Source organism: Acromyrmex echinatior, chromosome 8 (assembly GCF_024713525.1).
Source record: "Acromyrmex echinatior isolate Ae372 chromosome 8, ASM2471352v2, whole genome shotgun sequence".
NCBI lineage: Eukaryota > Metazoa > Arthropoda > Insecta > Hymenoptera > Formicidae > Acromyrmex > Acromyrmex echinatior.
Window position 1 is genome coordinate 13,156,668 of NC_141859.1, and position 26,838 is coordinate 13,183,505.

The following is a 26,838-nucleotide window of genomic DNA, read 5'->3' on the forward strand; positions in this document are numbered from 1 at the left end:
GTCTGCCTCTCCCACTTTCGTCTTCAAGCGAATGTCTTCCTGCCTTAAATTCTCGGACCCATCTCCGCACCATAGATTCACTCATCACACTTTCTCCATGTACAGAAACAAGCTGTTTGTGAATATCAACCGATTTAAAATCTTGAGCAAAAAGAAACTGAATGATGCCGCGCAAAACAACTCGAGAAGGAATCGGAATGGAGGTGGCGGGACGCGAAGTGGAGGACTCCATTTTGATAACCTCTCCTGACCGTGTTTCACGAGCTACTGACGCCGAACACCGCTCATTCTATTCGGTAGCTTCCCCTCTTCAATGCTGTGTTGCCAGCTCGCTCATACATCGACCTTACTAAACGTATAATACAAACGGAACTTATTTTCTGGATACCCCTCGTACTATAAATGTGAATATTTTCTAAAGAGTTTTGATGATAAAAATTATTTAAAAAATAAATAATTTTTATTACTAGAACTCTTTAGAAAACATTAGAATACATCAGAAGTACACGAGAATCACCATAGAATTCGCAGATCTGTCGGTAATCGTTTAGCGTTTCATCTTTGTTCTCTTAATGCTGATTGTTTTGAAAAAAATTATTTCAAAATGAAAATAACAATGTTTACCGTCAGAACTCTTTCTATAATTCATCTAGAACTATGTATCTTCGAAAATCCTAAGAACTGTGACGGAAACTCTCGTAGGACAAAGTGATTTGTAGGATGAGTTAATTTTGTGACGAAAAATTATTCTGTTTAACCGTCAGAATTATTGATAGGATGTGTCTAGGTGGTAGAACTTTACGGATTTTTACTTCTCAGTGAATAAATATTCGAAATACGATGAGATGCTATTATATTAGATGTTATCGGAAGTTAGCAACTCAATTCGAAAAACGTGATTTTATTGGTTAATTCGACGGAATTATTATTAAAACCTATCAGAAACTATATATATAGATATACAGAAACTGTATATCTATGATGGAGTAAATCTGAAGTTAATTGTTGAGATGCTAACTTCGCACACATATAGCATTTTTCATGCTTATTACACATTCAAATAGTTCTTTTACAGAAAGTATAGATTACTTTGGCTCAATTAAATTCAATTTTTTTCTGTCCAATAACAAATTTGATGTTTTTACCACTAAAAAATAACAATTTTGATTTAACATATTAGGTGTTGGAATTAATTCGTAGCGTTTTTAATGAAAGAATGTTATTTATTTCACATGAGCATTAAAAAATACATTAATGAAAGTACTTCCCATCACTTGTAAAACGCTACGAATTAATTCCAACACCTAATAAAATTTATAAATAAGTTGTATAAAGTTTATATTGTTTCTCTTCATTATAGAAAAATATATTTACTTATAGAATAGAAAGAAAGAAAACGTGACTATGTTCTCCTAAAAATTCATAGAAAATTTAAAGCAGACAGACGAATCACAAGCGATAGACATTATTCCCAAACTTTGTTATACAAAAAAAACCGATCAGTTTAGATACTCCTTTCCCCTCTCCCCCGTATACATTTCAAAAAATAAAAGATTTATATAACAAAGTTACGATTCTTCAAAAACCTGACCAAAAATGGTCAATGTATCCAGTAATTGTTATTGGCCACACGAATACAAGTAAATATAATAATTTATTATTTTTCAGTAAAAGTATTATTTTTCAGTAGCAGATATCTTTTTTATTTATCTTAAATGTGTAGGTTCATATGAAAACGCTTCACTCAAGCTACAAGTAGTTGAAGAAAAATCTTATACATTCACAGATAAAGAAAATCCTGACGAAAAATCAAATTCATTAATGCAAGAAATTGAACATCTGTGTAACTCAAGCGACTCTGACGTATCATTATTGAATGAGGCGTACCATTATTGATGACAATGAGAAAGGTATTATAATAATATAATATTTATAAATAATTTGATATTATATATTATATATATATATATATATATATATATATATATATATATATTAGGGGTACAAATAAGTTCGTGCGGTTTTTTCTCGAAATTTGGGGCTTTATTGTGAAAAACCGGTTACAATGTAATCAGAGTCACTTCCAATGATAATGCAAGCTCTTCTTGCGTTTGACATGGATCTTCATCGAGTAATGCCTCTAATTCTGCGTCTTCAAACTTTCTTGGACATCCGGCACGCTCTTGGTCTTCCAAGTCAAAGTCACCACTCTTAACCGTGCAAATCACTTCTGACACGTTCGCTCAGATAGAGCACGGTCACCATAAACTTCCACTAAAATACGATGACTTTCGGCAGCACTTTTCTTCATATTGAAGTAATGCAGTAAAACTCCCCGCAAAAACATTTTATTTGGTACAAAGTTCGACATATTTGACGAAGTAAAAATATTGTTGTTTACAATTCGAACAAATGACACATACTGAACTTAATACCTACTAATGACAGCTATCCAACGCATACTTAGAAATACGGAACGGTGGAATGAAACAGTAGTTACGCCATCTCTTTCAAAACCGCACGAACTTATTTGTATCCCTAATATATATTATTGTATAATAGTAATACATATTTATTTAAAACACTTCACTTTTTTTAGATAATTAAATAAATTTTTTAATTGCTTATATAACTACATGTATAAAAAAACATTCGTAATTCTTTGTAATTACGTAAGTGTTAACAATTTTTCAAATATAAGTGATGATGAAAGATTAAAAAAGACAACGTCAGTCAAAAAGTGAAAAGTATTAAATATTTACACATATATTTGTATATATCATATTATATAATATTAGAAAAAGAGACAGAGAGAGAGAGAGAGAGAGAGAGAGAGAGAGAGAGAGAGAGAGTGTATATTACATTAATAGGTGTTATACTTTGCAGAAGGTAATGCAGCCGAAACAATCGTTCCTCTATGTTAAAAAAAAATTGTCTTTAAAAAGAAACAAATGCAAGTAAAAGAGACTTTTAATTCGTTAGGTATAAGCGTCGAAATGAGTTCAAAGACTGTTCAAAATGGTAAGCAAAGATCTAAATCATAAAAAATTAATCAATTTGATGGCATTATTATAATTAATAAAAATATTATTATAAAACGTGTTATATATTGAATGCATTATTTTAAATAATTTACAATTTAATAACTTATATAATGTAAGTAATAAATTATAAATTTAGTATAATAAAAAAGGGCTACGAGGCAAAAATTGTATCATTTCATTAGTAATTATAACAAAAAGATATATTAAACATGACAAATTAAATTTGACAAATTATTCAACGTAAATAATAAACAAGAATATAAAAATATATATATATAAAAATATAAAATATACAGATGTTTCAACCTCGATTCGTTCATTCTTAATGTTTCAATACATAAAAGTTCGCTCGATCTATAGAAATGAAATTATTCGGACATTATTTGTATACATTATGATCGCTTATTGAATATATTTAAAGTCTCAGTAGTTGTCTATAGAATTGAAATCTTGAAAGAATTTTGAGTATCATATGTTCCATTGTAAACGGATAAGGATTGTTTCTATTAAAATAATGAAGCAATATTTTATAATAACTCATAGAGATAATGCATTATAGAATTAATGACAGTTTAATTGTATAACGATCACCGAGATATTATATTCGAATGTTTAATTTAGTTAAAGTTAAATTATATAAATTATCTCCGTATTAAGAGAGTCTGATACAGAAACCGCAGTTAAGTTTTTTGCAATTTATATTGTAGGTAATAATGATCAAAATTGAAGTTATTGTTATCACGTCGGTGCTTTAGAACCATTGTAATATTCAAAGAATTATAAACGTTATGAGAATGTTAAGAAAAGAAATTTTCTGGAAGGGAAAGGAAATATGTTAGAAAAGGGAGATATGGAAGAAAGAGGGAAAGTAATTGAGAGGGGGAAATGATTATGAAGGGGAAAGTGATTGTATGATCTGGAAGTATGATTCTGATAATGCTTCTATATCATTTTGTTTGTTAATGCCTTGTCTTTGCTTTTTTATATGTATCATTTCAGATATCAATCTTTTATTATACGAAGCCTCTTTATCTAAAATTTTGACTTCATTCTATTTAAAATTATGGTTTAAGTTCATGTGATAATCAGAAATAACTGATGGTAAATCCATTCTTTTTTTGATATCTGAAATGTATTCATGTAATCTTGTATTTAATTTTCGTTTTGTTTGGCCTACATAGCTGACATCACAATCTTCGCAAGAGATTTTATTTTGGTTAGACAATGGCTCAAGTTTATCTTTTTCTCTCTTTATACAACTTTTGAATGTGTTAGGAATGGAATATGCTAATTTACAATTGAATTTTGTTGAAATTGGTAAAAGCTTGCTGAAATAAATTTAATATAAGGTATTGAGAAAAATGTTTCTTTATGTTTTGTAATAATTTTATGAGTGAAGTTATTATTATGAATATAATATTTTATTCTATTATTAATGGTAGAGAAAATAAGAGATAGAGGATAGCCATTGATCAGGAATATTTGAATAGTGTCAATTACATTTTTTTTGATAAAGTGAGGATGAGATAAATGAATAATTTTATTCACCATACTAATAATTATGCCTTTCTTATGACAAGGTGATTTGAATAAAAATTTAGAAATCTGCCAGAAAATATTGATTTATGATATGTATCGAATATAATTCTTTTATTATCAATAATAATACTTGTGCCTAAAAAATTTTAAATTTTTTCTTCTACCAATTTCCATAGTGAATTGTAGTTTACTATGTAAGGAATTAAAGGTGTTCAATGTGTCATTAATAGTATCAGATAGAAGTGCTAAGATGAGTCATGTCATCCACTTATTTATTCCCATTATTTATAATAATGGTTGTATAGGTAATTTGTTAACAGCTGATTCTTCTAAATCTTGCATTACTATATCCGCAGTTATTGGAGACATAGGTGAATCCATTGGAGTGCCAAAAATCTGTTTATAAAAATTGTTATTAAAAGAGAAGAAAGGAATTTAAGACTAGATTAACTGCAATTATAAATTCATTTTGTGGAATGTTAGTTTTGCAAGCTATATGATCCCATCTCTTTTTTATGCTATTTATTGCTAGAGCTATAGGGACATTGGTGAAGAGGGATATTACATCCAAAGAAGACATAGTTAGATTTAAATTGTACTCCATGTATAATAGTTTGTCGACTAAATACGAGCTATCATTTATATAGAGCTTCAAGTATATTACTTTTAATGATACTATGATATAGTAAAAAATAATATAATGAACTATTTATAGACGACATTATTACTCTCAATGGGTTTCTCTATAATATTTGTGGATTTTTGTTAATCCATAAGCTCTAGGTGTGTTATCATCTGTGGTAAGTAATTTTCGATACGTGGAATCATCAACGTAACCTTTCTTCTTCCATCTGGTAAGTAAGGTAAGACACGTAATAAAATTAATCTTGGATTAATTTTTTCGGAGGATCTTTTTCAATTTTTTTGAAACATGTTTTTATCTGAAAAGATTTCTTCCACCTTGTGTATATAAGTTGTTTTATCTAGGGCAACAATGACATTTCTCTTGTCAGCATTCGTAATGTGTATATCTGGATGTTCTTTGATAAATTTTTTTGTTGTATTTAATTCTATAATGCATTATCTCTATGAGTTATTATATCTTGATAAAATTGTTTCATTATTTTAACAGAAACAATCCTTATCCGTTTACAATGGAACATTTGATACTCAAAATTCTTCTTTCAAGATTTCAATTCTATGGACGACTACAGTGAGATATACTTTAAATATATTCTATACTTTAAATATATTCAATAAGCGATCATAATGTATACAAGTAATGTCCGAATAATTTTATTTCTATAGATCGAGCGAACTTTTATGTATTGAAACGTTGAAAATGACCCAATCGAGGTTGAAACGTCTGTATATTTTATATTTTCTTATATATTTTTTTTTATATTCTTGTTTATTATTTACGTTGAATAATTTGTGAAATTTATGTTCAATATATCTTTTTATTATAATTACTAATGAAATAATATAATTTTTGACTCGTAGCCCTTTTTCATTTACTAAATTTTTAATAACTTATATTAATAGCAAATGTTAAACATGTTATATTGTATTAATGGATATCTACATTTTTGGTAATATATTATATATATATTATATTACATTAATAGATATTATATTTCGCAGAAGGTAATGCGATTAAAATAACAGCTTCTCAATGTTCAAAAGAAAAAAATTTCTTTCGAAAAAAACAAATGTCGCAAGTAAAAGTAACTTCCAATGTAAATCATGAAATGAGCTTAAACACGGTTAATAAAATATAAACAAAGATCTATAAATCATAAAAAATTAATCAATTTGATTGCATTATTATAATAAAGATACTGTTATAATAAAAACATATTATATACTGAATTCATTATTAATTTATAATTTATTAATTTACAATTAAATTTGCAATTTAATAACTTATATTAATAGCAAATATTAAACATATTAATGAATATATTAATGAATGTATTAATGAATATTCATATATTAATGAATATTCATATTTTTTCAGTTTTACAATCATTACATATTAGTATTGAAGAAATGAAAATTGATATTCAATTCATAAAAAATGAGATAAGAGAAATAAAAATATCATTAAACGCCGTATCTTAAGGAATAAGTGAGAGCACAGCTAGTGATTAACAAGTATATGCTGAAAAGAAAGTACGAACTAAAATTTCCTAGAGCTGTCAGAGCTGGAAGAAATAAAAACATTTGATAATAAGATAAAAGACGATGCTGAGTTCGCATAAGATTTTGTATGATTAATATTTATATTTCATTAATGTATAAGATTGGAAATAACTCCATTTTTGTAGAAACTTATTCGTAAAAAGACATAATCTTTACTACATATTAATACTTTTCGTTTTATGAAACTTTATCCGAAGTTTAGTTTTTCATTTATAAAAGGTAATAGTTCTCTTATAATGGAATGAAACAGAAGATAAAAGCAGTGATCATTTATAAACGTGGACGCTTACGTGAGGCTTAATTATCAACTATCGTGGTTGACAGTGAATTGCATTGCCATTATTTTTCCCTTATATTCATCCCTTGATAAAAAAAAAACTGTTTTCTTTTACAATTTAAAAACTAGATTTGAGATAAAGTTTTACAATACGATAAAACCAGTTTTACAATTTAGTCAGTATCATGTATTTTCAAAAATCCAGGATTGCTTTCAATACTGTATATTCCTTCATTTTATGTCTTTCATTTGAAATAAATGTTTTAAGAAAATGTTTTAATATATCATAGAAGTTTTTATTTGTTTTTGCTAACAGAATACTGCGCTGTATAGCATTTATATGGAAAGATTAATCCCCACAAAGAATTTAACAAATATATTGAAAGTGTTAATAATACAAGACATAATGATGACCTATACGACAAAAATGTAACTGGCAAGATATTATTTAAAGAAACACATAATAATTTGTATTCAACTTTATACAGTAAGAATTATTTTGAAATACAGTTTTATAAGTATATGCTATATTAGTATTGTTAATATAGTAACAATATGATCTCATATCTTTTGATTTTTTTGAACAGATTTTTTTAAATGGTCACAATGATAACAATAACTTACTGAAGCTTTTTTGGGAAATATCTTGGAACAGTCATCAGCGGAGCAAAAGACTGGGAAAGACACCGAAAAGATAGGAAATCATCATTACCAGAAAATTGATTTTAATTTCTTTCAGTGTTTGTGTAACATGTTTATATTTTATATAGTTTATATATTATATATGTTTATTTCACAATCTTTATATATATTTAAAATATAATAAGAAACATACATATACATACATATAATAATAATAAATAATATATGGATTATAATTATACACTATAGTCAGTATTCGTAGTTTTATATTTAAGGCCTCCTTAAGTTCATCTTCAAATATTCTACGGATAATTTTATTGACTAGAGCATCTGAAAATGAACTTATAGAAGCCTTAAATATAAGATCTGACAATATAGGAGCACACAAGTCTGTTTTTTCTCTCTATTTTTGAAAATTTCCGGAATTAATATGTACTAATATATATATATTTGATATTTTTTACAGACAGTTATACCTGTAATAATAGTTTATTATATTTTAATACCACACACTTGATGCAGAGCACACTTGATCCGATGGACGTCCTCAGGACGATTTATCCGATTAGATTCTGTAATAAATGTAACCTTTTTTCAATATACATGTATATGCTTATCATGAGTGCATTGTAATTCAAGCTTTATACTGGAATATCATGAAAATTGAAAAAATAAAATAAGTAAAAATATATATATATATATATATATATATTTATTTATTTATTTATATATATTACTCTATATATATATATATATATATATATACAGAGTGTCATGAATATACGGCCCCACTCGTTCCGAGCAGGTAGAGTGGACTAAACTGAGTAGAAAAGTCCTCTACCATTTTGTAATGCTCGCAATAATTAACGAAATATTAACGCTTAAAAATAGTCGAATATGCACGTTCTCCCAACCTATTATTGCCAAAAGTACGGCCCACCGAGCGCGCGGGCCGCGAAGAGCGGGGCTTACTGTCGCGAGCATCTAAGCTCAAAGGGCGCGGCGCGCCTATTAGGTCATTCCCACTCCTCGCGGCCCGCGCGCCGTGCGCTCGGTGGGTATACCTAGAGCTGTATCTAGAGCCTGTTTAAAGTTCTACCCGGAATCTAATCCATGTGGATCATTACAAATTTTGATTTGTTTGAATTATAATATATAAATGAATATTTCTGATAAGTATTTTTTATTTGAATTATAATGTCTTATTAAGTATTTCCGTAACATTTACTACAAGATTTACAGTAAATAGTTCATAATATTTATAATAAATGTTCATGATTTAAGCAATCTAAGATCACACAAATATTTAAAAATATTTAAAATAAGCCTTATAAATATTTATATATTAGATATAGTAAAAAGAAATCCATTATTTTTCCAATAGATGGCTTTAGTAATCTGTATCTCGTCTACGCGTGATACAGATTACTAAAGCCATCTATTGGAAAAATAATGGATTTCTTTTTACTACACCTAATATATTTTGTAAATATTTTATAAATATTTTACAAATATTGTCTGGATAATGACAACAATGGATCGATTCGTTTATTGAGACATTTTGAAGGAACATATGCAGTTTTGTTGTTTCAAAAATATGCCAAAAGGATGGATGTTTCAACAAAATAATGCTGCGAAGCTGTTTTTTTAACTGGTGAAGAACTTTTTGAAACAAACCGAAATTAAAATTTTTAGCCTCAAAAATCATAAAACATCTTTGGGCAGTGGGTATAATCACACGCGCATGACGTCGAAATTTTTCGATAGGCAAGAATCATTCGCTGTTTTGCAAGAAGAATGGTCAAAGATTTGTATAGAGAAACTCGTGAACTTAATATTTCATCGCCGTAACTATAAAATCAAAAGTTTCCGCTACAAAATATTAAGCCTCTTATATTTGTTTCATAGTTATTTCAATATTTTTTGAACTGTAAACATGATATCTGCTTTATCCTTCTAATCAACAAAATACTTTTGATCCATCATATTATAGATATTTGTCAATAAATAAAGAATTTATCTTTCCATGTACGATTTCAATAACACAAATTAATTATGCTTCCATATAACAATACTTATATTTGATCAGCGTACAGATATATCAATAAAAATGTCATTTATAAAATATTTTTGAGAGCTATTAAATGTATTTCTTTACACTAATTGATTCATCTCATTATTCTGAACATAAAAGTATTAAGCTATGTTTATCAAAGAGTTAATATATAGGGTGATCCATTTAAATCAAATATCTTGAATATTTCGCTTACTTTTGATAATATAAAAAAATATTTTAAATGAAAGTGGAATGGAGGATTAGTAGAGTGGAGGATTAGTGAGGAATGTATTTTGGTCACGTTGTTTTTTTTTTCTAGATGGAGGCTTATCTAGGGTGGTTTCAAAAAGATATGAAAATCATCTCCACTTTTTAAAATGAAATTACATGATTTTTTTTTACATAATATGTTTCCATTAATTATTCTGTATAACAATATTAAGATAGAGATATTAAAAAATCAAAAGTTTATGAGATATTTCACACTTTATTCTACATAACACATTTTGACATAAAACATAAAATATCTCGTAAACTATTAATTTTTTGGCAACTGTACCTTAATACTTTTATGTACAGAATGTAAGATGAATCAATTGATGTGGAAAATACACAGTTGCTATTTAAAAAAATATGTAGTTGCACTGCATTGTATAATAAATTGCATTATTTTTTTTAATAACAACTGTGTGCTTTCTGCACACCAATTGATTCATCTTATTATTTTGTGCATAAAAGTTACGGTATAGTTGCCAAAAAATTTATAATTTACGAGATATTTTATATTCCATATAAAAATGTGTCAGAATAAAGTGTAAAAGGTCTCTAAACTATTGTTTTTTAATAGAGAATTTTTGCAATGTCGTTTATCTAGTTCATATCTTTTTGACGCTATCATCTAGAAAAAAAGCAAGTGATTAAAATATGTTCCCTTCAAACCCGTTCCACTTTCATTTGAAACTTTTTTATATCATTAAAAATAAGTGAAATATTCAACATGACCGATTTAAGTGGACCATCATGTACATATAAAATATGTATGATTTGCATACTTATGTACAGAATTTTGTTATTTAAAATAATTATCTTGTTTATTTATTTATGTACATGTATAAATATGAATTATGTAGAAATTGTTTTGTTGTGAAGAAGCCTTTACAATACCTCCTTTTCGACAGTTTCTTATAATACTTTCACCACAAGCTATCCTCGCAGTAAACGGCAGTACGCGCGTGTGAATATATCAATGAAACAATCCAATCAACTTTTCGGTTTCATAATGAAACACATAATCGTAAGTATATACAGATTTACAAATAATTAATAATATTTTTCAGACAAATATCTATATCAAATTGGATGCATAAATAATTTTGTAATTCATACATGTTATGTAAACGAAGTTTACATAAGTTTATATTTAATATAGTTAAGTATAATTTTCTAATAGGTTTATAAATAAGAAATTATTCAGGATAAAAAAAGAAAATATAAAATCTCTTAGAAGAAAATATGATAGAACGAATAACTTTAATTAAAAAGTTCTTCAGAAAACACGCAGTAGTTTGTGACGAAACAAACCAGTTACTTACGCAATTCATTTATTCAGAATTTTATTGCTCCGCAAAAGTTGCTGCATTCTTTGTAATATAATAAAGAGTTTAAAGTTTGTGATTTTCTGAAATTTTCTTATAATAAGAAATTGAATAATAATATTCTTATAATAAGAAATCATTAAAATTTCCAAGACCTTATTCGCTCTATTTAATAAACGAAGAAATTAACCCTAAAGCATAAACATAGATCTTCCAAACCCAATCGAAATTTCTTGCTGCTTACACGAAAAAAAGAAAAGGAAAAACTTTATTTTATAAAATTTAAAATAAAATAGATAGGCTACGAGCCAACGAAATCTATTTAATATTTACGCGTATAAGAATATGATATATTATATTCTATATATATATATATATATATATATATATATATATATATACAGGGTGTAAATTCTTGCCAACCACTTTTGTGTAGATAGAGTGGACTAAACTGAGTCGAAAAGTTCTCTATCATTTTATAATTTTTGCAATGATTAACGAGATATTAATTACTAAATGTTGTTAAATATTAGTTTTCAATAATTTTTTACTCAAATGCTATTAACTTTACAGAAAAACAGCAAGAGACAAAAATTGTTAATTTTTTTTTTTCATAAAGTTCTGATAATTTTTTTCAGAATTTTTTCAGAATTTTTTAATACAGTATCTTCTCATATTGATAAAAATAAGAAAATGCAGTACTAAAAAGTTAATAAAAATTCTGAAAAAATTTTTAGAGTTCTATGAGAAGACAGTAAATGATATTTGTCTCTTGCAGTTTTTCTGTTAATAATATTTGAATAAAAAATTATTGAAGATCAATATTCGGCAATTTTTAATAATTAATATCTATTAATTATTGCGAGAATTTCAAAATAGTAAAGGACTTTTCGACTCAGTTTAATGCGCTCTACCTACACAAAAGCGATTGGCAAAAACTTACGGGATACTCTCTATATATATATAAAAGTAGAGCCCGGATTATCCGCCGTCCGACTTATTGATTCCAATCAACTATAGCGCGTTCCTTATGGTTCTCCCCACTGCTACTCATCCGAAGCCATGACGAGCGACGGCGCCACGGCGGTGGGGGATGTGGTATGAAAAAGAGAGCTAGTTGCGAGCGGTCGATGCAATCTCAGGACTTTAATCCGAGTTCTATATATAAGTATCCGACACGATAAACTACATATATAAACAATATAAACAAACATTTCGACACTGATCAAGTCATTACCAATGTTATCCAATTATAATCTTTAAATTAATCCGTTAAACCGTAAATACGAAGTTCAATAAATCCTAACATAATAATGCTATATATAAATTAATTTATTTGTCCATAAGTTTGATAATTCAGCGTAGTCAGATGTTATGAATAATTGATAGTCTTAATGGTTAACTTGATATACTTCTGTTGATTGCCATGTATAAAATGTATTGTCCTGTGTATATCTTTGTTCTATTAAAATAATAAAGTTAATATCATAAATACATTAGTTTACTACGAATGAATTATGAATTATTCATACAAATTATAATTTGTTCCTTAATTAAAACATTTATGTGTGTATATAATTATCTTGATTAATGAGTCAAAAATTGCATTCTAAGCTTAATTAGTCGAACGGTATATGTCAAACGGTAATCGCAGTTTATGGTCAACATTATTGTTATGGTAACAAATTATGGTCAATGGAAACAATTAAAAATAAAAATAAACAATAAATTCAAGGCTAATGAGAATCAAGACCGATGAAGATGCCAGAGATTAAATTCAAATTCCAAAGATTAATTCACATAAAGTGTAATCTTCTTTACGTTTAACTTCTAACGTTTAATCAAGCAGGAAACAATTAATCAAGCAATTTTGCGATAGAACTTTATATTAGGTGTAGTAAAAAGAAATCCATTATTTTTCCAATAGATAGCTTTAGTAATCTGTATCTTGTCTACGCGTGATACAGATTACTAAAGCCATCTATTGGAAAAATAATAGATTTCTTTTTACTACACCTAATATATAGATCTTTTCTGGTATGTCTTAAGAAACGTTATAAAATCAGATAATTTAATATTATATGAGACAGGTAAATAGACATGAAAGAAGTAGTGAATAATATATTGGAAAGGAAGGAGGGGAGAAGGGAAGAGGGAATAAAGAAGAAATAGAAGAACTGAAAGTGAAACTATGAATGTATGATTTGGGAGTAAGATTCTAGCAATGATTCTGTATCAATCCACTTAGTCAAACTTTGTCTTTGCATTGTTATATGAATCATCTCCGATATTAGTCTTTTATTGTATGAAAATTCATTGTCAAGAAATCTTTCCAATTTTTACATCCTTCCAATTAAAATTTTATTATAATTAAAGTTATAATTTAATGAATGGTCAGTGTTAACGTATGGGGAACCTGTTTTTTTCTTTATGTAGGAGATACGTTCGTACAATTTGATCTTTAACTTTCTTTTAATTTGACCAATATAGCTGACTTTTCAGTCTTCACAAGAGAAACCACGTTTTTGATTTTGTAAACTACGTTTTGATTAGATAACTTTTCAAGTTTGTCTTATACTCTATTTATAAATTTTTTACTATGTTAGGAATGGAGAAGGCTAGTTTGCAATTGAATTTCGTAATAATAGGAAAGAAACTTTCTATAATAGTTTTTACATATAGTACTGTAAAATTTTTTTTTTTTACATATACAAATTCTATTTTGCATTATTGTTAATATAGTTTTAGTTAATATAATTATTTTAATTTATTATTAGTTAATATAATTTTTTGATTTTCAATGATAATCATTGTGTTTAAAAAACTTAATCTACCATTTATGTCAAGTTCCATGGTGAATTGTAACCTATTATGTAATGAATTAAAAATTTTTTGTATATCATCTATTTGGTTGGACTGCCAAAACATGTGGTTCACGTATCGAAAATAAAATGATAACTATACAAACAATTCTTCTGTTACTAATATTTCTAAGTCTTGCATCACAATGTCGGCAATTATTGGAGACAAAGGTGACCCATTAGAGTGCCAAAAATTTATTTATAAGAATAGTTGTTAAAGGAAAAAAAATTCAATTCAAGACTAGCTGAATAGCAATCATGAATTCGTCCTGCGAAATGTCTATCTTCATGGAAATGTGTCCCATCTCTTGTTGTTACTATCTAATGCCAATTCTATAAGAACATTCATGAAAAAGGATATGACATCCAATGAAACTATAATAGAATATAATCAGGGTTGAAATGTACTCCATTTAGTTTATCGACTAGATGAAAGCTGTTTTTTATATGACTAGAAGCCTCAGGTATACTGTCATTAATAATATTATATTACATAAGTAAAAAGAAAGATAATATAATAAACTATTTAGCGATGATATAATTACTCTCAATGGATTATTAGGTTTGATAAGGTAATTTATTAGAAATGATCCTGACATACTTATTACCATTGCAGACAAAGGGAATGTTACTATTATTTTTAAAAAAGCAAATTATATATCTAAAATGAAAGAGTCCTTACAGACCTAGACACTTACCCAGTAACACAAATGATATACAAAAAATTTTTAATTCATAACATAATAAGTTACGATTCACTATAGAAGTTAACATAAATAGTAGATTAAGTTTTTTAGACACAATGATTATCATTGAAAATCAAAAAATTATATTTGACGGATACCAAAAAAAGATATTTTCTGGCAAATTTCTCAGTTTCTATTTTCATTACCCGTTTTGCCACAAAAGAGATATAATCATTAGATTGTAAAGATGGTGTGTTTGTCTCATTTTCGTTTGTATAAAAAAAAACTAACTAATGCTCTAATTAATGCTATAAATATATTCCCCGATAATAGCTCTATTCGCTCCCTTTCATTTTTTTCGTAATAGAACAAAGATTAAAATGTTTATCATATACATAATAATAATGCAAAATAGAATTTGCATATGTAAAAGACAAAAATTTTACATATGTAAAAGAAAAATATTTTACTATACGTTAAAATTATTTCAGAAAGTTTCTTTCCTATTACTACGAAATTCAATTGCAAACCTTTTCCATTTCTAACAAAGTAAAAAAATTTATAAATAGAGTATAAGAAACAAACTTGAAAAGTTATCTAATCAAAACGTAGTTTACAAAATCTCTTGTGAAGACTGAAAAGCCAGCTATGTTGGCCAAACTAAAAGAAAGTTAAAGACCAAATTGGAACATATCTCCTACATAAAGAAAAAAACAGGTTCTCCATACGTTAACACTGACCATTCATTAAATTATAACTAAAATTTTAATTGGAAGGATGTAAAAATTGGAAGGATTTCTTAACAATGAACCTTCATACAATAAAAGACTAATATCGGAGATGATTCATATAACAATGCAAAGACAAGGTTTGAATAAGTGGATTGATACAGAATCATTGCCAGAATCTTACTCCCAAATCATACATTTCCTTTCGTAGATCTTCTATTCCTTCTTTAACCCCCCTCCCCTCCCTTCCATATGTTACTCACTATTTCTTCCACTATTTACCCAGATGTCAAATTATCTTATTTTAAACATTAAAATAAAATATAAAAAATAAAAATTCGGATAAGGTTTATAAGAATCATACGCTGTTGCAGGAGCGAAGAGATAGGAGATATTTTTCAAATGTTGAAGGTAATCTTCATTTTATTTCGAACGTTTCGGCTCACTTTGGAGCCTTCATCAGGATTACAAAACAAAATTCATTCATTGAGAGCAAGTCACTTGCAGATTGGCAAAAACGTAGCATTCATTACACTGTATCAATTTTAAAATTTACCTATAAAGCAAGAAAAAGTGTCAAATAATGAAACGAAATAACTCACCTCAACCTGGGAAACAAAAAAAATGAAGCTCAGAAATAATGATTATTTACAATCATATTGAGTGGATCCATATATTCGTTCGGTTTTTGTTAGTGCAAAAACACAGAATCATATCATTGATTAAAATTCATTCTTTGTATGAAAAAAACTTGTTTCATTTTACCTTCAAAAACCGAACGAATATATGAATCCACCCAATATTACGAGAGCAAGTCAATAAGTTCTTAGAAAATCTATCAGAGGGCACTCGTAGTGTCATGTCATATTACTTTTTGACAAGTAGCATCTTTCAGCTGATTACTGTTAAATTTTGAGCGGAATTCATCGCATGGCTTCATTTCTGTAGACGATTAAAACGAATTTTTGTATTTTTTGCAAAATGGAAAAAAACGAGTTTCGTGCAGTGATCAAACATTTATATATGAAAGGTTTGATCCCAAAAAAAATCATAGCCGAGTTGGATAATGTTCACAGCACCAGCGTTTGCGACTGTATACCGTTGGATGAATGAATTTAAACGTGGTCGTACATCCACATGTGATGCACCTCGTTCGGGACATCCAATTGAGGCTGCTACGCCAAAGATCATCGATAAAGTCCACGATATTGTTTTGATTGATCGACGAGTGAAAGTGCGCTAGCTTGTTGAGGCCACAGACATATCATATGGCACAGTGATTTCAATTTTGCACGAACAATTGGGTATGAAAAAGCTATCGGTAAGATGGGTGTCGCTTTTGCTCTGTGGACCATAAGTGTGACGATTTCAAAACAATGTTTGGAGATGTTTCAACGTAATCCAGATGAATTTCTGTGTCGATTCATTACTGTGGACGAAACATGAATCCATTACTTCACACTTGAGACGAAGGAACAGTCAAAACAATGGATCTCACCGAGTGAACCAGCTCCGATGAAGGCGAAGATCGTGAAGTCGGCCGGAAAGATGATGGCCACAGTTTTTTGGGATGCACGTGATAATATCGATATATAATTCATATCGATTACCTTCCGTCGAAGCAAACGATCAATTACTACGCAGAGTATTGGATCGGTACTTATTCGACCGTTTCAACAACATTTTAAAGAAAAAACATCCCCATTTGGCGAAGAAGAAAGTACTCTTCCATCAAGACAATGCACGGGTTCTCACGTACCTGACACCGATGACCAAATTCAACAAATTCCGCTACGAATTGCTATCCAGCATATTTGCCAGATTTAATTCCCTGCGACTATTTCCTGTTTCCAAACCTGAAGAAATGGTTGGGAGGAAAGAGATTCACCATCATAGAGCAGCTCATCGCCGATACAGAGGCTTATTTTTAAGGATTGGACAAATCATATTATTTATGGCTTGAAAGTTGGAGAATCGTTGGATCAAGTGTATCGAGTTGAAAGGAGACTATGTTGAAATAAAAATGAATCGATCAAAAAAAATGTGTTTTACTATGTTTTTCTAAGAACTTATTGACTTGCCCTCGTACATATATAAAAACAGTTGCACATAAAAATAGTACAACTTTATTACAAAGCGCGTGTTTACTGCTTACCATCTCACGAGTTTAATCTTTATTTTGTCTTTAATAGGATTATGTTATAATCAGAGAGTTTTTGCGTTTTCAATTATTCTTATAATATCTACTAATTGAAAGGATATGATATAGTCGTTTGCTTACGAAGTTAAATCGCTTTGTTAAAATAATTCGTCCAATCTTTGGGGTAAAAACTTTCGTGTCAAACATTTCTCTCGAGACCCAGCAGAATGAATGATTTCTTCGAAAAATGTTGCAAACCTGTATTTGCGATTAGAAAATGGACTGTAAGTCTATAAAAGAAAGGGAATTACTGCTCTGCTTTTTCATCATATCATAATTGATGTAGCATTTAGATTTTATTTCTTCTATATAATAAAAAAATATAATCTAAATATATTTTCGAATATGTAAATCAGAGAAAATATATTGTAAATATTTTAAATATAGAAGAAATATTTTTAATTCTCTTAGAAAGATATTAAAAGAATATGACTTTTATTTTAATTGCAATTCATTTGGCCTTAAAATTATTGTTACGAATCATATACACGCATATGTTATCGTTATAATGAAAAGTCGATTTAAACCATTATTTAAAATTGAAGTTCTCTTGCTCGCACCGAGTAACTTCATGCTGAAACGTCTTCGCACGTTTCGTTTAGCTTCTTTTTCTCATCCCGCGGCGAGAAGAATTCCAGTGCCACAAGCGAGCGGTCGATTCATACACTTCGAGCTTTTCGCTAACACGTTCAGGTATGTCTAGGCCCTTTTATTGATACGTGCTCGGAATTTCTCTCTGAAATCTTGAAACGTAACGGAAAGTACTCGTTTAGATCATTGAGAATAATCGATATGATTATTCTCTTTGATATCTTCATGGAACTTCATGGAGCACTTCAATTTCTGTATATCTTCTTTTATAAAATTCAAAACATATTACGTTAAAATAAATACGTAAAATAATGAAAATTTGATAATGAAGATTTGATGACGTTCTTTGAAAATACATATAGTAAGAAAGGATTTCTAGTTTAATGTTGAAAAGCATATGAAAAGTAAGAAGAGAATTCAAGATAATGCAGAAGCGTATCATCGCTTAAGATGAAATTTATGGTATAGATGTCACCGAAATCATTATAAGATGGATTTTAATTTAAGTCCCACTTAAACTTTAAATAGAGTTGCCACGGCGCGACCGGCGTCTCGCGATACCTCTTCGTAATGCTACGTAAAGCCGTAATTACATCCTGTCGTATCGAGGACCTTTTTATCTCGTCATTTACGGTCGGAACCAACACCAGCTTCGAACCATAGTACGATTATCCGCATCGCGTTCAAGAAGTTATTCCGCGGCCCACAGATGCCCCGTCTCGATTTCCATCCGCTTCGACTCGTTCACAGATTACTCTCGGTAATCACGCGGATCGGCCTTGCCAGATGCGCGATAATTATCGCATCAGATCGATAAGTTTATCACAAAATTGCAGCGCTGGCGCTGGCACACTTGGAACAGATGCGAGTTAAGTCTATAGACATATTTCTCTCTCAATCATTATTCCAACCAAGCGGTTTCCGCGTATAATCATTGCAAAAAGCTAACTGGAAATAATTTTACAATCGCACAATATCGTAATTCTGAATACGTATTAAATATTTCTATAATTTATAACCCAATTATAATTAAGGTTGTCATTCAAAACATTGCTGATGTAAAATTTTTCATGAAATAATTCAAATGAAAAGCATTGTAATAAAGATATCATTATAGTAAAGATATCATTGGAAAATTTCTATACGATATAGTAAAAGTAATAATTTAACATCATAAAATGTTATTCTATAATAATTTAATAACTAATTTTTCGATGCTCGGATATTCTAGTCTAATTTATGACTTGTTTGATCAACATACAAAGCATCACAATCTTTGCACGGCATCTTGTAAACTACATTTTTATTTGAAAATTTTGGGAGAACGTCCTTTTTGTCCTTTAATAAATCTATAAGTTTATTCAAACTGAAAAGAGACAGTTTCACATTAATATTCTTGACAATGAAAAAGAATTGCTCAGAAACAGTTGAAACATGAGGTACAATCAACCATGGCGAACATTCATTATTGGTCGTAGTGACATTATTCTCTTCGTCACAGTGTCGGCGATAGTGTCATTATTCTCCTTCGTCAATAATTTATGAAACAATAATTTTAAACACGAATTAATAGTATTTAAAATGAAGTCAATCGAATAGTCATTATTTAATAAAATATTGACTATAAACTTAATGTTCTTATAATGAAAATGAAATTTCAGATTTGAAAGTAAAATAGTTTTATCAACCATTCCCGTTATAACACCTCTTTTTGAGGAAACTGTATATAAGGACAAATAGTTCAAATAACGTCTCGAAAAAGTAGGATTGTGGAATTAATCAAATTCTAATTTTCTTTCTTCATTAATTATGATTGTCAAATCTAAAAAATTGATTCTATTGTTCCCTATTTCCATTGTAAATTGTAGCCTCGAGTGTAAAGAATTAAAGATTGTGAGTATATTGTCAATTTCATTTGACGGCCATCATAATGTCGTCAGCATATCTGAAGTAAAATATCGGAATGAAAATTCCTGTTATCTCCAATGCCTTCACCTTTAGCTCCTCCATCATCAAATTAGCAATGATCGGAGAAAGAGGTGAACCCATCGGAGTACCAAATTTTGTTTGAAAAATTCCTCATTAAAAGTAAAATAAGTTGTATTTAATATAAAATTTAGTGCATTTAAAAATTTTTTTCTCGGAATTGACGTCACATTCTTAAAATATTTCCATCTCTTGGCTATACTTTTCTTTGCTAGTTCTAATGGAATGTTGATAAGCAATAGAATCACATCAAGAGAAATCAAAACCCCGTCTTTATCCAAAACTGTGCTGTTTAATTTTTGTGTTTGTAACGTCCAAGATTTTTTTATTTCGAAAGGAAGAAAAAATTGGGAGGGGGCCAAGGAAGGACGCAACTGACATCGCTCTTGTGATTATCTCTCTGAGGCGGGTGCCACAAGTCGGACGCATTTGATTATGTCCCAGATGTGGATCAACGTCGATACGCGACGCTGTTATCTAATTTGAGTTTGTGCATCCGTCGGTTCTCTTTTAGGTTAAGGAACTTAATCCTTTTGGATTGAACCTGTACGATCTTTGTCAAGACGCAGCGAATTGGAAGGGCGGCGAAATAAATGATAATCACTGTTCTATTGTTTTACAAAGATAATTGGTCACATTTATTTGTAGACATTTATACAATATATATATATATATATGTACGCTACAATAATAATACTAAAACCTAAACTAATATCTAGGTTTTCTGATGACGTATATATGTGTGTATTTACGTAATGTGATCAAAGGGAGGGAACCTTACCAATTCGGCGAGGGTTTCAAGTGATTGAAAAATCTCGTCGAAGGATCTGTTGTCCTCAAAAGGGATGGGGGAGGAAAAGAGAAGAAAAATTGCAGGTTTTGGAGAGTCTATCAGAGAGGAGAATAAGAAGGGGAAGGAAATTCGAAATTCAAGGAAAGATCTGAAGGTATATATTACTAAGGGAACTATCAGTTGGTTTGTCGGAGATAAGATCTATCACAGGGACGTCGAGGGAAAGTTAATCCTGATATTTTTGGTACAAATGAACCCTTTTTAGTTAACGACGGGCTTGAGGGGAAATAAATTGCCCGGTCTGTATCCGCGTAATGATTGGGACGTTAGCTTTTTTGAGTTTCTCGAGCTTGGTTCGTTTCTTGCGTCCTGCTCTATGTCTGTTCCGCCAGACCATCTATTAAAATTTTTTCTCATTAGTGCCTATGACAGATAATTAGAAGAAGGAGAAGATAATTCCGAAGAGAAGGGGGGGAAGAGATAGATTTTTCAGTTTTGGTTCTAGGAAGAGTAATCGTAGGTATTTAAGGCGTTTTATGAGTTAAGTAACTATGAATATGGAAAAGGTGAATTACTTGAAGCGTTTTACCGCTTAAGTATTATAATTCTGAGTAGAGAAGAGATGAATTACTTGAAATGTTTTATCACTTAAGTAATCCTGAGTAGAAAAAGAAGTGAATTATTTGAAGTGTTTTATTGCTTAAGTAATTCATATCAGAATAGAGAAAAGATAGGCAGAGGGCTTCTGTGATTAAAGAGAGAATAGATCGAGGAGGAATAAGGGAGCGAGAGAGTATTGATGGTCATATAGCCTTGAAATTAAAATAATATGAGAAAGAGAAAAAAGGAATTTGTTTTTACTGTTTGCTGGAAGTAGTGACGAACGTTAGCGGGAGTCCTCGATGATGTCTCAGTGGTGTCTCAGTGATGGCTCTTAACTTGGGATGAAAGATCGTCAACGTGGACTGTTGATTTTGCTTGGATTGCACTGAGTCGAGAATCCCGCACTTGGAATAATTAAACTTGTCGACTGATTTTGAATGTCACTTATGACTGCTCGAAACATTTTTTTTTAACTGACTGCGCTTTTCTGAAGGGCCACATATATATATATATATATATATATATATAATATATATATATACAGGGTTGGCCATATTCGACGGAAAGATGTTTTTTTTTCAATCATGGGAAAAAAACACATTTTTTGCTGTTCATTTTAAAAATCATTTAATAGGGTTCAAGGTTTTTCCGTCGAATATGGCCAACCCTGTATATATATATATACGTATTTATATATATATATATATATATATATATATATATCGTGATGTGATGCAATTGGGACTTGGACTTTGGATAGGTAATTCATCTCTTTTTCCAAAGGTTTTGCAATTATTTCGAAAGAATAGGAATGATTATTGTGTTTTCGTTTTATATGTGAGTCAGAAAAAGGCTTATATCCGTGAGTCATAGAGCCAATAGACGTGTTTTCAATCGAACGCTAATAATTATTTCCCTTTAATTGATGTCTAGTCATTTATAATAATCAAAAATCAATATTCGATCTGCCATGCTACTGACGTTATTCGCATTTGAGAGAAAAACAGATTTTCGAAAGAAAAGAATCGTGGAGTCGTCAAGACGAAAAGTCCTGTAAATCATTTTGTAATGTTCGCAATAATAATAATAATTAATGAGATTAACGTTTAAAGATAGCCGAATATGCACGTCCTCCCGACCAATTATTGCCAAAAGTACGGCCCATCGAGCGCGCGGGCCGCGAGGAGCGGGGCTTTCCGTCGCGAGCATCTAAGCTCAAAGGGCGTGCCTGCTAGGCCATTCCCGCTCCTCGCGGCCCGCGCGCTGTGCGCTCGATGGGCCGTACCTTTGACAATAGTAAGTCGAGCGGACGAGCGTATTCGGTTATCTTTAAACGTTAATATCTCGTTAATTATTGCGAGCATTACAAAATGGTACAAGATTTTTCTACTCAATTTAGTCCACTCTACCTGCTCGGGACTAGTGGGGCCGTATATTCATGACACCTGTATATATATGTATATATAAATATATATATATACAATATATATATATATGTACAGGGTGTCCCTTAAGATGGGTCGGGGCCACATTGGGGGCGGAGAATGGATCAAAGGGAATAAAAAATTCTAATACTATTTAGAGATACTGGCTGTAGTTTTCGAATTAGAAAAGGAAACGTCTAAGCCAATATGAGATCAAGCCGCGCGGCGCGAATTCGTAGGACGGCCCACACTCGAGCGGCGGCGGCGACGGCGCGTAGGGAGGAAGTAGCGCTTCGTCGCTTGACACAGTCTGGCATGGCGGTCCTATGTGTTTCGCCGCATCTACATCGCGTCTACACTCCAAAATGTTATTTTACCTGAAGTTTTTCTTACACATTCTTATCATTATAAATCACGTTATTTAGCACGATTAAATACGTTCTAATACAATTATAGATATGTTAAGCTAATTAATGTAATTAATTAGAGCACTACGCAAAGCATATGCTGATCGTCGAGATATCTTTCCGCTTGCTTTATTATACGATGTTTTTATTTAATTACCCTTCGAGACACATTTTGTCGGAACTATCGCGTCGTTTTATGCTATATTTAGTCGGAATTTTATTTTTTGACATGTTAATGCGTGTACACTTGAAATTATTAGTACAAGCTCAGGTAGATAGCCGCTACATTGTAAATCCAGATGTATTATTTTTCCATGTATAATAACGCATTTGACTGAGGTTCTTTTTCACATGTTTCTTACCGTTTAACAAGTTTCATTGTACACCGTTAGAAACGTTCTTAAATTTTATTAATCTTTTATGTTCACTGATGAATAAAATTTAAATTTTCTGCCACTGAAAAAATTATTTATGTATACGTTAATGAGATGTTTAAATTTGTAGTAACTGAAACCTTAAGTGTATTGAAAAACACTAATTGAAAATTGAATGTTTTAGTTTATTTCGATTAAACTATCCAAATTTAATGCCGATTAATAACTATCCGATTATAACTATCAAATTTAATGCCCATGTTCATTACATTAAAAAAATCTGTAACTTTACAAGGAAAGGGATCCAACTGTCCCTCTCCGATTTTAATGAGCATTTACTATATTATTCTCCAGACAAAAATAAGCGACACGTATTTTTTTATACGTACCCATACGCACTTTTAGGGGAGTAGAATACTCTTTAGAAAAAAAGTGTTTCGGTGTTTCTCTTTCGAAGCGAATGTCGCTGGAATTGTAAGAGATAGAAAAAAATTTCAGAATGAAAACAGAATGGCTTTAAAAGTACTTTAGAACTGTAGTAAAAAAATTTTTTCTTTATAAAAAAATAACTTTTATTATAAAGAATTATAAAAAGTTTTTTTTAATAATTTTTTATAAAAAAAGTTATTTTTAACGTTCATTACATTTGAGACTAGTGTAATCTAATTTTCAGTTATATTATTCAATTCTTTTCAATTATTGCATGACCATAAGCTTCCGTTACACGTTACTTAAAATTCATTAAAACATTTCTAACAGTGATACAAAATAACGTAATTAATATGTTCAATTGCATTTAATGATTTAAGAAACAAAAAAGGTAAGAGTTTCAGCTGAAAGAATATTGGATTTGCACAGACTTACGATTGGATTGTACAGACTTACGATTAATTATTAATTACGACATCATTTTGTAAGATAAGAAAAATTAAGTGTAATTAAAACTATTAAATATTTATGTTATACACTCAGAGAAAGGTTTCTTCGATTCAAAGAAATGTTCCTTTGCTACACGATTAAAGAAAAAATTTCTTTAATTTGAAAAAATTATGTTTAAATCAAAGAAATGACGTTCAAATCAAAGAAATGTTTTCTTTAATCGTATAGCAAAGAAACATTTCTTTGAAGAAATTTTTCTCTGGATGTAATAAAAAAATTAAAAAATTAAAATTAATTTAACTACAGAATGCGATGAGACGCTACTCATGTGCAATGCAGACGGTACTCATATTCTTCTGAAAATATAAACGTTTTAAGCACCAAGGAAACGCTATCGTTTCCACACCACTTTGAGGTAGATAGCTTGGCGCGTTTTTTTTTAAGTGGTTTCCCCAGTAGGCCTAATCCACTCTCATTGTTTAATGCAACAATTGTTCGAAATGCCTTCCTCGTGCTTGTGAACAGAGTTCGGTTCTTCGAACTATTTGCCGCGTTGCACGGTGCACCATGGCGTAATGGTATTAAAGGCCGCTATGATCTCATCCCGTACCTCATGTTCAAGACCATCACGCCTGTCGATTAAATCTTTTATATGGCCCCAAAGGAAGTAATCAAGCACATTTAAATCTGGCGAGCTTGCCGGCCAAGTAATCGGACCACCACGACCCATCCACCTCTCCGGAAAACGCGCGTTTAACATTTCTCTTGTTTGGCGGGAGAAATGTGCGGGAGCTCCATCATGATAAATCAGCGTTTGGCGAATATTGAGAGGAACGTCCTCGAGAAGCACCGGTAAATCATTTTGTAAAAATTCTGTGTAGGAGAAAAAAAATTCTGTGTAGGAAAGCGCCTGTGCGCTGAGACGTGGCGACAAAAAATGAGGACCGACATCTCGTCAATTTTTAGGTCGGTCCTCATTTTTTGTCGCCACGTCTCAGCGCACAGGCGCTTTCCTACACAGAATTTTTTTTCTCCTACACAGAATTTTTACAAAATGATTTACCGGTGCTTCTCGAGGACGTTCCTCTCAATATTCGCCAAACGCTGATTTATCATGATGGAGCTCCCGCACATTTCTCCCGCCAAACAAGAGAAATGTTAAACGCGCGTTTTCCGGAGAGGTGGATGGGTCGTGGTGGTCCGATTACTTGGCCGGCAAGGTCGCCAGATTTAAATGTGCTTGATTACTTCCTTTGGGGCCATATAAAAGATTTAATCGACAGGCGTGATGGTCTTGAACATGAGGTACGGGATGAGATCATAGCGGCCTTTAATACCATTACGCCATGGTGCACCGTGCAACGCGGCAAATAGTTCGAAGAACCGAACTCTGTTCACAAGCACGAGGAAGGCATTTCGAACAATTGTTGCATTAAACAATGAGAGTGGATTAGGCCTACTGGGGAAACCACTTAAAAAAAAACGCGCCAAGCTATCTACCTCAAAGTGGTGTGGAAACGATAGCGTTTCCTTGGTGCTTAAAACGTTTATATTTTCAGAAGAATATGAGTACCGTCTGCATTGCACATGAGTAGCGTCTCATCGCATTCTGTAGTTAAATTAATTTTAATTTTTTAATTTTTTTATTACATCCAGAGAAAAATTTCTTCAAAGAAATGTTTCTTTGCTATACGATTAAAGAAAACATTTCTTTGATTTGAACGTCATTTCTTTGATTTAAACATAATTTTTTCAAATTAAAGAAATTTTTTCTTTAATCGTGTAGCAAAGGAACATTTCTTTGAATCGAAGAAACCTTTCTCTGAGTGTATAACATAAATATTTAATAGTTTTAATTACACTTAATTTTTCTTATCTTACAAAATGATCTCGTAATTAATAATTAATCGTAAGTCTGTACAATCCAATCGTAAGTCTGTGCAAATCC

General features: G+C 30.3%; 1 protein-coding gene and 1 pseudogene across 2 annotated transcripts in view; both read left to right on the forward strand.

The window, feature by feature from the left end:
* The first annotated feature begins 777 nt into the window (after nucleotides 1-777).
* LOC147908805 (uncharacterized) lies at nucleotides 778-7,546 on the forward strand (annotated as a pseudogene).
* A 3,408-nt stretch (nucleotides 7,547-10,954) lies between these two features.
* The window catches only part of LOC105146659 (cuticle protein 16.8), a 93,681-nt gene continuing 77,797 nt past the window's right edge, over nucleotides 10,955-26,838 (forward strand). For both annotated transcript variants that reach the window (XM_087408745.1, XM_087408746.1), the window contains exon 1: nucleotides 10,955-11,057. In XM_087408745.1, coding sequence (XP_087264871.1) covers nucleotides 11,010-11,057 — 48 coding nt within the window. In that variant the 5' untranslated portion in view covers nucleotides 10,955-11,009. The remainder of the gene's footprint in view (nucleotides 11,058-26,838) is intronic.